This window comes from Macaca nemestrina, chromosome 12 (assembly GCF_043159975.1).
Source record: "Macaca nemestrina isolate mMacNem1 chromosome 12, mMacNem.hap1, whole genome shotgun sequence".
NCBI lineage: Eukaryota > Metazoa > Chordata > Mammalia > Primates > Cercopithecidae > Macaca > Macaca nemestrina.
In genome coordinates, this window is record NC_092136.1 from 124,506,417 (window position 1) to 124,520,580 (window position 14,164).

The 14,164-nt window shown below is 38.4% G+C and overlaps 1 protein-coding gene across 12 annotated transcripts in view; it reads left to right on the forward strand.

The window, feature by feature from the left end:
- The window catches only part of LOC105476274 (coiled-coil domain containing 15), a 97,651-nt gene continuing 83,487 nt past the window's right edge, over positions 1–14,164 (forward strand). For 6 of the 12 annotated variants that reach the window (XR_011611243.1, XR_011611244.1, XR_011611245.1 and 3 more), the window contains exons 1-4: positions 3–257; positions 607–792; positions 5,006–5,155; positions 5,707–5,895. Coding sequence is in view for 7 of the 12 variants with exons in the window: in XM_071075999.1 (XP_070932100.1) it covers positions 616–792; positions 5,006–5,155; positions 5,707–5,895 (516 nt within the window). In the remaining 5 variants the exon portion in view is untranslated. Of the gene's footprint in view, positions 258–606; positions 793–5,005; positions 5,156–5,706; positions 5,896–14,164 lie in introns of all 12 variants that reach the window. The other 6 variants (XM_071075994.1, XM_071075995.1, XM_071075997.1 and 3 more) reach the window with 3 other exon arrangements.

Genomic DNA, 14,164 nt, shown 5'->3' on the forward strand with positions numbered 1-14,164 from the left:
GCGGGCATAAGGCTACGGAGGGGCGGGACGGAGCAGTCCGCCCCAAAGTGGCGGTTTACTTGAGGCGGTTACCTTAGTACACCGAGTAGACTGAGTCTGTGGCGAATTGCGGGCCGATTCCCGGCCAGTGCCATCTCAGCCGGAGTGGACCTCGGGGCCTCAGAAGCAGACTTTTATCTGGCCCGAGGCTCCCAGCCGTTCAGCGCGTCTTCCCATAACCGGATACCGATTATTGGGACTCTCAGCTGCAGACACAGGTCCCCGCCCCTCCCTCTTTCTCCGGTCTGCTGCTGTCATTCCTCCCTTCCCGCCTCGCTGCGCCCACAGCGGGGCACAGTCATCGTTCTGTCATTCCCATCCTTTCTCTTCCCTCTCATCGCCATTTCTTCTAGAAGGCAACTTAAAAACCTTTCCTTGCCTCTTTATGCTCATTTCTCTTCCCTTCTTTTCTTCCTTTTTCTCTAGAATACTTGTGTTTCCACTCCGTGCCAGGCTTCTGCCTCCAGGGCTTCTCTCCTTTTCATGGGCCTGTGGCTCATGTGTTAGGAGGTTGAACTTTTAATGCAGTCGTTTGAAGATTTTAAGCTTTTTCTTTCTCCTAACCAGGAGTCACAGATGCTGGGAAGTATGGCCCCAAAGAAACCTCGAAATACCACAAGGTTGCCCCTGGCTTTAAACCCCCTGAAGAGCAAGGACGTGTTGGCAGTGCTGGCTGAGAGGAACCAGGCTATAGTACCAGTTGGGGCATGGGTGGAACCTGCCTCACCAGGTAGCTCGGAAATCCCAGCATATGTGAGTGTCAGTTTGATCCAAATATGGTGGGGTTCCCCACCACCGTTTTTATTAGTCTTCTCTAATCCTGGGTGCTTAAAGATGAACAGTCCGAGGATGCTGTTTCTATTCTGCCATAAATAGTTTATGTTCTTGCATCAGGATTATAGAACAAACAAGTATTTGCCAAAACTTGACTGCAGCTTTAGTTGGCATAATCAAATGCTTATTACTCACCTACTATAATATATAGAACATAATCTACATGGAACAGGTTATATAGATATATATCTGTATATCAGTTTACGTCAGACTCTTGATTGCTTGCTCTGCCCAAGACATAGGCACTATCTACATCTTCCAGACACTGCAACTTAGTATGGATGATAGTTGGCATACTTTAAGTAACATTAATTGGTTGCTTAAGGTTTATGATAAATTTTCTAATGAGGATTCAGGCAAAATGGAGTAATAGAATAAAGGAGAAAGAGATGAACTTTGGTAATCTGAAAAAGTCTAACTAGAAATTCCACGGTTTCTGATGGTCTTTCACCAGACTCTGCCCCATAGCTATTTGTTCAAATTTAACTTGGCACTTACCACATTGTGTTATAGTAGATTGTTTATATATCTTTTCCTTATGCAGTGTGAGCTCCTTGAGCATAGAGAACAAATCTCATTTATCATCACATTCCCACTTTTATCTTAAATACTGCCTAATATAGACACTCATGAAATATTTATGAAAGGCACAAAATGTCATCTGTATGTGTAGACAAGGTGCTGAACATGGATGAAAAAAGGATAAGGTATGTTCCCTTAGTGTACTTGATCTCAGAGGAGAAATGAGACATGTTTAAATGTTAAAGCAATGCAATATACTATATTCATTCATTTTATTTATGTTTGCACATATGTATGTATATTCATTGATTTATTTCTACCCTGCCTATTTTCAAAAAGGATTTTAAGAGTCTAGGTGGTATATCTATACAAGTTCTAAGAATATAATGCTTAATCAAGAAGCTATGACATTGGGTTGATGTGACCCAGGAAAGTGTAATGAATAATTTGATCGGAGAAGGGAAGGGAAAGATTCTCCTATTAAGGAGAATCAGGAGAGTAAAAAGTAAGCAAGGTTGAGGATTCTAAGGGTAGATTAGATCGATTGGAGTGGAAAGTTTAGTAGGAGAATGGTCATTGACAGGATTATGGAAAATAGGGATGGTGGAGTACCATAGGAAATTTTGGAGAAGGAATTGACTTTTTAAAATATTTACAGGTGAATGTCATGATCAACCAGTGTTTTGATTAGATTAATTGCTTCAAAGGTTTTGAAGGATAGGGAGTGATTGGATCCTGGGGATAAATTAGAATATAATTATAACAATTTACGCATGGAGTATAGCATCAAAACTTTGTTAGGGGTAAGAAATAGAGAAGAAAAGCCTTGAAAAAGGATGGTTGAAGTGCTTGAGCCACGAGTTTTAGGCTGCAGTGAGCTATGATCATGCTACTGCACTCTAGCCTGGGAAACAGAATGAGACCCCATCTCTGGAAAAAAAAAAGTGGAATGAGAAGGGATGAATGCAAGAAACACCCCACAAGTCTCGATAAGATTTGGTATAAAGATATTTTGGTGTTTAAGTTGTTGACACCTTTTTAATTGCTCAAGTTACATCTGTATAATATCAGTAGTGTATCAAACTTTTTCTATGTTAAGAAGTATTGAATATCGTATTTACACACATTAACTCAAAATATTAAAGTCTTGGAACATGGATAAACACATCTCCTTTTCCTGATTTAAAAATTTCTGATCAGTTCCAGCCAAAGGGAGTTTGATCAAGCATCTGATAGAACTCCTTATAGCTTTAGCATATCTAGTGTGGGTATCCACCCTTATTAATGGATATAGCTCTCTCAGCTCAAAATAAATGCTGAATAGTTACTTCTAAAGCTTGGCCCTTAGATCATGTCTGTTCTAAAGGGGAACTTCTACTCATTTTTCTCCCCAAAATTTCAGGAGGCCATCAGGATTCCTAAAAATGTCATAGCTTTAGACTACCTCCCCCCAATAATTATTAATAAATTAGCATCAAAAGACACTGCTGTTCTATCATCATATATGGGATTGCATTGTTTTATAATTTGTTCTGGTTAGCTTTTGCTGTGTAACCAGCCACCCTAGAACTTAGTGGTATAAAGCAAATAATACTATGTATCGGGAATTTGAGCAGGGTACAGTAGTAATGGCTTGTCTCTGCTCCATAGTGTCTGGGGCCTTAGCTGGGGCTCAAATAACTGGACATGTCTGAGTCACCTTGACTATTTTCTAGCTATTGGTTGGAGCTAGAAAATAATCAAGCTGTCCCAGTCATGTGGCATCTGCTGGGCTGTAATGTCCAAGATGGCTTTCTTATTCATATAGCTGACACTTGGGCTAGGATAACTAGAATGTCTGGGTGCTGGCTAGATACATTTCTCTTTTCGCATGGGCTTCTCTGTTTGACTAACTTGGGCTTCCTCACAGCATGGTAATCTCAGGGTAGTATGAATTTTTATATGGTGCTGACTTCCTTCAGAATGAGCACTCTAAGAACCCAGGTGGAAGTTTCTTTATGACCTGACTTGTAATCTTGTGGAGTAAAAGAGGAGCAGAGAAAATGGAGGTAAAAGAAAGAGGCTGAATGGCTTAAACTTGTCTGGGCCTTGAGTTAAGCTGAGTCAGTTGTTCAGGCTTCATTATGTATATATCTCTCCACTGGAATTTTTCTACCTAATTGTTCTTTGACAGTTGTACACTCTACTAGAATAGTTTATGGGATAGACACCTTGGAAATTTTAACTTAAATTGAAATTTGAATGCATTTGATTTTGAGAATTTAATGACAGCCTGTAAAATGATCAGAGGCACCCTTCAGAGTTAGAAGTCAGAATCACTGAGTTAGAAGGAATAGGTAGGAGATATGATGATGATTTTATTTAATTTGAAAATTCCTAGTGAAAGAGAGACATATGCAGTCTAGAGTAAAGCAGTGTAGAGAGGAACATAATTGTTGGAGTCAGAAACTTCTAGTTCTGCTACTAGTTAGCTATATTAAAATTACTTTATCTTCCTGAACCCCAGTTTCCTCATCTGTAACATAAGGGATAAGAATACCTACTACCAAAGGTGGTTTTGAGAATAGAGTGCTACAATGTAGTTAAAATACTTGTCACGTAATAGATCCATAATAATGATAAGTGCTGTTATGATGATGACTATGATGATTATTATTCAAAGCACTTAGAGGAGATAAATGCAGATCAAGAACTCAAGTGGGATAAAGTGTTCCAGATTATTTAGAACAAGCTTGTCCAACATGCGGCCATGGGCCACATGTGGCCCAAGATGGCTTTGAATGCGACCCAACGTAAATTAATAAATTTTCTTAAAACACTATGCATTTTTTTGTGATTTTTAAAGTTTATTTGTATGTTTTAGTTCATCAGCTACTGTTAGTGTTAATGTATTTTGTGTGACAGTTCTTCGAACATGGCCCAGGGAAGCCAAAAGATTGGACACCCCTGGTTTAGAATATGTTTTGGAATTCAGCAATTATATAAATATATATTGATTACCCTTATAGTCAAGGCTCTCTACTACATGCCGTAGGGGAAATAAAGGAGAATTGAATACATATCCTGTCCTCAAAGAGTTCATAATCTAGTAGGGAAGTCAAGAAGTACTATACTCAGTTAACATTGGTGAAATGAGAAGTGTTATAGCATAAGAGGGTTTAGAGGAAGAAAGTATTGTGGAAGGTACTGGGGAGTGGGTATTAAATGGTTGTGAAAACTGAGTAAGCCTTTACTAGGTGGAGATGAAAGGAAGGGCATGCTAGGTTAAAAATGGAGCATAATGCCGAATATGAAGACATTTTACAACATGACATACTTGCTGAGTGGTAAGTAACCTGGTGTGTCTTGACTATTTACTCCATTTTAGAAAGTGTGTAACATATGGTAGGTTTTATTTGGTTCATTAAGATTTAATGAGACATCATTAGTTCCAGTTCAATAAAAAATTTAAGATTTGATTTGAGTACTCATACATTCCAATTTTTTTGTACAGAATGGAATTATTTTTTTTCAGGATTGTATCCTTATCCTGACTGTTCTGTGTTTAAAACAGCCCTAATGGACAAAACTGCTGACATTTAAGTTCATTTTCTATCTTTCGTCTTTAAAGACATCAGCATATTTGATTGAAAAAGAACTAAAGGAACAGCTAAGAAGAAAACAAGAAGCTTTGAAACATTTTCAGAAACAAGTTAAATACCGAGTAAATCAACAAATTAGGTTGAGAAAAAAGCAGCAGCTTCAGAAGTCTCATGAAAGAGTAAGTTCAAAAGTGAGCCTGAGTAAAGACTGAATGGAAAATATGTATGTTATGAGATAAGCTATTAGGCAGTAACAGAATTACTTTCCTTTGATTACATGCCTAATATAATCTGATGAACTAGTGAGGACAATAGACTTTTTTTGTAGAGAAATAATGTTTTATTCCTGTGTTCTGACTCCATTTTTTACTTTTACCAAGTAGTTAAAAGCAATGTCAGAAGTTTGGGTTCAGACTTGAGTTTGAATTCTGGCTTTGCCACTTAATAGCTATTGACTTTCGGGTAATTACTTTACTTCACTGATTGTAGTTTCTTCATCCATAAAATAAGGATATGATACTTCTCTCATAGGACTGCGTGAGAGTTAGATGAGATAACCTAAATTATTAGCACATGGGAGGTGCCTGGTAAATGTTCATTCCTCTGCCAGCTAAAGCCTCTCCCCTACCCCCCACCCCAATTTAAAATCTCTTGAACTCCTTTAGAGGCATTATTTGATTGCCCTGGATTGGGGTAGAATGTTACTCTCCCCCTTTCTTCCTTTGTGTAGGCAGAAAAAGAAGGCTCTGTAGCCATGCAGTCTTCAGCAGCACGCTTAACTTCCAAAAGGACAAGTGTTTTTCCAAACAGTTTGAATGCTGCTATTGGAAGTTCTAGGTTACCTCCTTCCCTGATGCCTGGGGATGGAATAGAGGATGAAGAGAATCAGAACGAATTATTCCAACAACAAGCCCAGGCTGTAAGTACCTGTTCATTTTATTTTATGTCTTTGATATTTTCCCCATCCCCTAAACTATAAATACGACATCTGGGGTATGAGGTAGGGATTAAGAGTTAGCACACTCAGCTTCACTTTTTATAATCACCTCTTATTTTTTTTAGCTTTGTAAAGTGGGGAATAGTGGGATAATGCTTTTTAAAAATTTTAAATATACATCTATTTGTGTTTGGTAAGACACTCTAAAATTATCTAAAGAAAGGTGCCAAAGTGTTAGAATTCAAAACTTATTAGAAAGCACTTTAGGTCAAGAACATGGATTTTCCCAGTTATATTGAAATTACATTCTAGGTAAGCTACTATTTGTAGTATACAGAGAGAAATAATTCTTAGCTTTGTTGCAAAGAAATTCAGTACACATAGGTGGCATTTCATTTATTATTTCTTTTTGTCTCATTTTTCTTATTGTTTTTTAATCTGATTATCACAATAAATGAATCTATAGTTGTAGGTTAAAGAATAATATAGTAAATTCTTAACATATCCAGAGTTTTTGGAAAAATGTAATTTTTATTTAATGACTCATTTGATATACCCAATATTTAAAAATTAACCACTGTGAGTAGATTCATCCGTTCAAATTGCTTGACTCTGTCCATTTAGCCCCCACTTTAGTATACCTGAGCTTTTGTCCAGTTGATACAGTCTTCAACTCTGCTTCAGTAATTGTTCTTCATCTTATTTAAGATGTATTCCTAGAAATAATGAGAGGAAGAGAGAAAATGTGGAAAATTATGAGTATGTGAAAATAAAAGCTGTGTTACTGCTTAACATACTTTGTCATAATTTAATTGTGCTATTAATATAAATAGGAAAAGCTTTAGAAGCACACATTATCATGTTGAAATACTGTTAACATTTTTTTCTTTGTCCACAACTATTTGACTCTTTCTTGTCATTGTTCAGTTTGTAATAATCATTTTTATTTGTTAGCAAATATTTATTGAGCCAGGCACTGCATAAAGTACAAGGAATAGAACATTGACTTAAGACAGACACAGTCCTTGCTTTCGTGGTGCTTGTAGCTATTAGTCCCACTGTAGTGATGATTTAACTTCACCTGTGTAATACATAAATAGAACTCATCAGTCAGCAGTATTTGCATATGCTATTTGTTATGGATTGTAGCGATACTAAGGAAATGTGAACTAGGACACTCCATGGGTTTATATTTTCAGGTAGAAATACAAAACTAATAGACCACTCATTATATTATATAATAATATAGAGAAATTTTCTGTGTTTTGCAATAAAGTTGTGCTATGGGAGTTCAGAAAATTTTAAGAAAACAGTAGGGGAAGAATTCATGGGAGAGAGAGAATTGAACTACACATTTTGAGTTGGTAAATTCAAGATAATTTGTTTTTCTTAGAGACAGAGTCTCACTCTGTTGCCCAGGCTGGAGTGCAGTGGTGCAGTCTTGGCTTACTGCAACCTCCTCCTCCTGGGTTCAAGAGAATATCCTGATTCTCCTGCCTCAGCCTCCTGAGTAGCTGGATTAGGTGCCTGCCATGCCTGCCACCATGCCTGGCTAATTTTTATATTTTTGGTAGAGATGGGGTTTCACCATGTTGGCCAGGCTGGTCTCGAATTCCTGAGCTCAAGGGATCTGCCTGCTTTGGCCTCTCAAAGTGCTGGGATTACAGGCATGAGCCACCGCACCTGGTCAAGGTAATTTTTTCTTAAAAAACAAACAAACGAAAAGCCTAGAATCTGCAGTGAGCTTGGTGTATTTGGGAATAAGTGATGGAAACTTTCTAATTGATAGTTTGTAATGGAGAATAACCAAAAATGGGGTTGGATAGGGAGGAGGAAATCAGGTTATGAAAAACCTCAAATGTCACAAGATTTTTAAAAGTTTTTATAATACCCCTGCATTTTTTTTTTTTTTTTCTAGAAAGGATATGAACTACTGAAGAATGTTCAGTGACTTTGAGCCTGTAAACTTTGACCATGTGACTCCATGACAATAGATGCTTTTTGATCTTACCACGTCTGTTGCAGTTTTAATCCACTAGATGTCACCATAAAACTAGGCAATGAGACAGTTCGGGCACGAACTCCCTTAGTTTATCTAGAACTGGTTGGGTAAATGGTACACATAATTCACTTTCTGAATGTTTAGTACACTGCTCAGTTTTCTTGTGTTGGTGTTATAGAAACATGGGATCTTGGAGTTGGAAGAGTTTTAAAAATTGATCTGACATATTGAAATATTTATGCATGAAACTGTTTGATGTCCGGAATATACTTAAATGATAAAAGAATGAGGTAAAGAAGGGAGTTACGGATGAAACAAGATTGTCTAGGATTTGATAATGCTAAAGTGAAGTATCCATATCTCTCCATGGTGGTTCATTGTAGTGTTCTGATTACTTCTGTGTGTGTTTGAAGTTTTCCATAGGTTTGAATTTATTTACACTTTTATTAAATGTTAGAAAAGGATATTATCTGGTCCTTTCTCTCTCCAAGGAATTCTATTCTTTTTTTTTTTTTTTTTTACTTTAAGTTTTAGGGTACATGTGTACAACATACATGTTTGTTACATATGTATACATGTGCCATGTTGGTGTGCTGGACCCATTAACTTGTCATTTACCTTAGGTATTTCTCCTAATGCTATCCCTCCCCTGCCGCTCCAGCCCATGACAGGCCCCAATGTGTGATGTTCCCCGCCCTGTGTCCAAGTGTTCTCATTGTTCAATTCCCAACTATGAGTGAGAATATGTGGTGTTTGGTTTTCTGTCCTTGAGATGATTCACTCAGAATATGGTTTCTAGCTTCATCCATGTCCCTACAAAGGACATGAACTTGTCCTTTTTTATGGCTACATAGTATTTCTTGGTGTATATGTGTCACATTTTCTTAATCCAGTCTATCATTGACAAACATTTGGGTTGGTTCCAAGTCTTTGCTATTGTGAATAGTGCCGCAATAAACATACGCATGCATGTGTCTTTATAGTAGCATGATTTATAATCCTTTTGGTATATATCCAGTAATGGGATCGCTGGGTCAAATGGTATTTCTAGTTCTAGATCCTTGAGGAATTGCCACACTGTCTTCCACAATGGTTGAACTAGTTTACAGTCCCACCAACAGTGTAAAAGCGTTCCTATTTCTCCACATCCTCTCCAGTACCTGTTGTTTCCTGACTTTTTAATGATCACCATTCTAACTGGTGTGCGATGGTATCTCATTGTGGTTTTGATTTACATTTCTCTGATGGCGAGTGATGATGAGCATTTTTTCATGTGTCGGCTGCATAAATGTCTTCTTTTGAGAAGTGTCTGTTCATATCCTTTGCCCACTTTTTGATGGGGTTGTTTGATTTTTTTCTTGTGAAGTTGTTTAAGTTATTTGTAGATTCTGGATGTTAGCCCTTTGTCAGATGGGTAGATTGCAAAAATTTTCTCCCATTCTGTAGGCTGCCTGCTCACTCTGATGGTAGTTTCTTTTGCTGTGCAGAAGCTCTTTAGTTTAATTAGGTCCCATTTGTCAATTTTGGCTTTTGTTGCCATTGCTTTTGGTGTGTCAGTCATGAAGTCCTTGCCCATGCCTATGTCCTGAATGGTATTGCCTAGGTTTTCTTCCAGGGTTTTTATGGTTTTAGGTCTAACATTTAAGTCTTTAGTCCATCTTGAATTAAATTTTGTATAAGGTGTAAAGAAGGGATCCAGTTTCAGCTTTCTACATATGGCTAGCCCGTTTTCCCAGCAGCATTTATTAAGTAGGGAATCCTTTCCCCATTTCTTGTTTTTGTCAGATTTGTCAAAGATCAGATGGTTATAGATGTATGGTATTATTTCTGAGGCCTCTGTTCTGTTCCATTGATCTGTATATCTGTTTTGGTACCAGTACCATGCTGTTTTTGTTACTGTAACCTTGTAGTATAGTTTGAAGTCATGTAGCGTGATGTCTCCAGCTTTGTTCTTTTGGCTTAGGATTGTCTTGGCAATGCGGGCTCTTTTTTGGTTCCACATTAACTTTAAAGCAGTTTTTTCCAATTCTGTGAAGAAGGTCATTGGTAGCTTGATGGGGGTGGCATTGAATCTATAAATTACCTTGGGCAGTATGGCCATTTTCACGATATTGATTCTTCCTATCCATGAGCATGGAATGTTCTTCTATTTGTTTGTGTCCTCTTTTATTTTGTTGAGCAGTGGTTTGTAGTTCTCCTTGAAGAGGTCCTTCACATCCCTTGTAAGTTGGATTCTTAGGTATTTTATTCTCTTTGAAGCAATTGTGAATGGGAGTTCACTCATGATTTGGCTGTGTGTTTGTCTGTTATTGGTGTAGAGGAATGCTTGTGATTTTTGCACATTGATTTTGTATCCTGAGACTTTGCTGAAGTTGCTTATCAGCTTAAGGAGATTTTGGGCTGAGACGATAGGGTTTTCTAAATATACAGTCATGTAATCTGCAAACAGGGACAATTTGACTTCCTCTTTTCCTAATTGAATACTCTTTATTTCTTTCTCTTGCCTGATTGCCCTGGCCAGAACTTCCAACACTATGTTAAATAGGAGCGGTGAGAGAGGGCATTCCTGTCTTGTGCCAGTTTTCAAAGGGAATGCTTCCAGTTTTTGCCCATTTAGTATGATATTGGCTGTGGGTTTGTCATAAATAGCTCTTATTATTTTGAGATACATTCCATCAATACCTAGTTTATTGAGATGTTTTAGCAGGAAGGTCTGTTGAATTTTGTTGAAGGCCTTTTCTGCATCTATTGAGATAATCATGTGGTTTTTATTGTTGGTTCTGTTTATGTGATTGATTACTTTCATTGATTTGCGTATGTTGAACCAGCCAGCCTTGCATCCCAGGGAAGAAGCCACCTTGATCTTGGTGGATAAGCTTTTTGATGTGCTGCTGGTTTCTCTTTGGCAGTATTTTATTGAGGATTCTCACATCAATGTTCATCAGGGATATTGGTCTAAAATTACCTTTTTTTGTTGTGTTTCTGCCAGGCTTTGATATCAGGATGATGTTGGTCTCATAAAATGAGTTAGGGAGGATTCTCTCTTTTTCTATTGATTGGAATAGTTTTAGAAGGAATGGTACCAACTCCTCTTTGTACCTCTGGTAGAATTCGGCTGTGAATCCGTCTGGTCCTGGACTTTTTTTGTTTGGTAGGCTATTAATTATTGCCTCAATTTCAGAACCTGTTACTGGTCTATTCAGGGATTCAGCTTCTTCCTGGTTTAGTCTTGGAAGAGTGTACGTGTCCAGGAAATTATCCATTTCTTCTAGATTTTCTAGTTTATTTGTGTAGAGGTGTTTATAGTATTCTCTGATGGTAGTTGGTATTTCTGTGGGATCGGTGGTGATAACCCCTGTATCATTTTTTATTGCGTCTATTTGATTGTTCTCTCTTTTCTTTATTAGTCTGGCTAGTAGTCTATCAATTTTGTTGATCTTTTTGCAAAACCAGCTCCTGGATTCATTGATTCTTTGAAGGGTTTTTTGTGTCTCTATCTCCTTCAATTCTACTCTGATCTTACTTATTTCTTGCCTTCTGCTAGCTTTTGAATTTGTTTGCTCTTGCTTCTCTGGTTCTTTTAATTGTGATGTTAGGGTGTAGATTTTAGATCTTTCCAGCTTTCTCTTTTGGGCCTTTAGTGTTACAAATTTCCCTCTACACACTGCTTTTAATGTGTCCCAGAGATTCTGGTACGTTGTGTCTTTGTTCTCATTGGTTTCAAAGAACATCTTTATTTCTGCCTTCATTTCGTTATTTGCCCAGTAGTCATTCAGAAGCAGAGTTGTTCAGTTTCCATGTAGTTGTGCAGTTTTGAGTGAGTTTCTTTTTTTTGTTGTTGTTGTTGTTGAGATGGAGTCTCGCTCTGTCGCCCAGGCTGGAGTGCTGTGGCTGGATCTCAGCTCACTGCAAGCTCCGCCTCCCGGGTTTACACCATTCTCCTGCCTCAGCCTTCCAAGCAGCTGGGACTACAGGTGCTCGCCACCCCGCCCGGCTAGTTTTTTTGTATTTTTTTTAGTAGAGACGGGGTTTCAATGTGTCTGCCAGGATGGTCTCGATCTCCTGACCTCGTGATCCGCCCGTCTCGGCCTCCCAAAGTGCTGGGATTACAGGCTTGAGCCACCACGCCCGGCCATTGAGTGAGTTTCTTAATCCTGAGTTCTAATTTGATTGCACTGTGGTCTGAGAGAGAGTTTGTTGTGATTTCTGTTCTTTTACATTTGCTGAGGAGTGCTTTACTTCCAACTATGTGGTCAATTTTGGAATAAGTACAATGTGGTGCTGAGAAGAATGTATATTCTGTTGATTTGGGGTGGAGAGTTCTGTAGATGTCTATTAGGTCTGCTTGGTGCAGAGCTGAGTTCAAGTCCTGGATATCCTTGTTAACCTTCTGTCACATCGATCTGTCTAATATTGACAGTGGGGTGTTAAAGTCTCCCACTAGTATTGTGTGGGAGTCTAAGTCTCTTTGTAGGTCTCGACTTGCTTTATGAATTTGGGTGCTCCTGTATTGGGTGCATATATATTTAGGATAGTTAGCTCTTCTTGTTGAATTGATCCCTTTACCATTATGTAATGGTCTTCTTTGTCTCTTTTGATCTTTGTTGATTTAAAGTTCTATTTTATCAGAGCCTAGGATTGCAACTCTTGCTTTTTTTTTGTTTCCCATTTGCTTGGTAGATCTTCCTCCATCCCTTTATTTTGAGCCTATGTGTGTCTCTGCACGTGAGATGGGTCTCCTGAATACATCACACTTAACTCTTTTTTCAGTTTGCCAGTCTGTGTCTTTTAATTGGGACATTTAGCCCATTTACGTTTAAGGTTAATATTGTTATATGTGAATTTGATCCTGTTATTATGATGTTAGCTGGTTGTTTTGCCCATTAGTTGATGCAGTTTCTTTCTAGCATCGATGGTCTTTACAATTTGGCATGTTTTTGCAGTGGTTGGTACTAGTCGTTCCTTGCCATGTTTAGTGCTTCCTTCAGGAGCTCTTGTAAGGCAGGCCTGGTGGTGACAAAATCTCTTAGTATTTGCTTGTCTGTAAAGGATTTTATTTCTCCTTCACTTATGAAGCTTAGTTTGGCTGGATAGGAAATTCTGGGTTGAAAATTCTTTTCTATAAGAATGTTGAATATTGGTCCCCACCGTCTTCTGGCTTGTAGAGTTTCTGCTGAGAGATCTGCTGTTAGTCTGATGGGCTTCCCTTTGTGGGTAATCTGACCTTTCCCTCTGGCTGCCCTTAACATTTTTTCCTTCATTTCAACCTTGGTGAATCTGTCAATTACATTTCTTGGGGTTGCTCTTCTTGAGGAATATCTTTGTGGTGCTCTCTGTGTTTCCTGAATTTGAATGTTGGCCTGCCTTGCTATGTTGGGAAGGTTCTCCAGGATGATATCCTGAAGAGTATTTTCCAACTTGGTTCCATTCTTCCAGTCACTTTCAGGTACACCAGTCAAACATAGATTTGGTGTTTTCATGTAGTCCCATATTTCTTGAAGGCTTTGTTTGTTCTTTTTACTCTTTTTTCTCTAAACTTTTCTTCTCACTTCGTTTCATTAATTTCACCTTCAATCACGGATACCCTTTCTTCCACTTGATCAAATCGGCTACTGAAGCTTGTGCATGTGTCACGTAGTTCTCGTGCCATGGTTTTCAGCTCCATCAGGTCATTTAAAGTTGTCTCTACACTGTCCATTCTAGTTAGCCATTCGTCTAATCTTTTTTCCAGGTTTTTAGCTTCCTTGCGATGGGTTCGAACATCATCCTTTAGCTCAGAGAAGTTCGTTATTACCGACCTTCTGAAGCCTACTTCTGTCAGCTTGTCAAAGTCTGTCTCCGTCCAGCTTTGTTCTGTTGCTGGCGAGGAGCGATCCTTTGGAGGAGAAGAGTCGCTCTGGTTTTTAGAATTTTCAGCTTTTCTGTTCTGGTTTCTCCCCATCTTTGTGGTTTTATGTACTTTTGGTCTTTGATGATGGTGACCTACAGATGGGGTTTTGGTGTGGATGTCCTTTTTTTTGATGTTGATGCTATTCCTTTCTGTTTGTTTTCCTTCTAACAGTCAGGTCCCTCAGCTGCAGGTATGTTGGAGTTTGCTGGAGGTCTACTCCAGACCCTGTTTGCCTGGGTATCACCAGCGGAGGCTGCAGAACAGCAAATATTGCAGAACAGCAAATATTGCAGAACAGCAAATATTGCAGAACAGCAATTATTGCTGCCTGATCCTTCCTCTGGAAGCTTTGTCTCAGA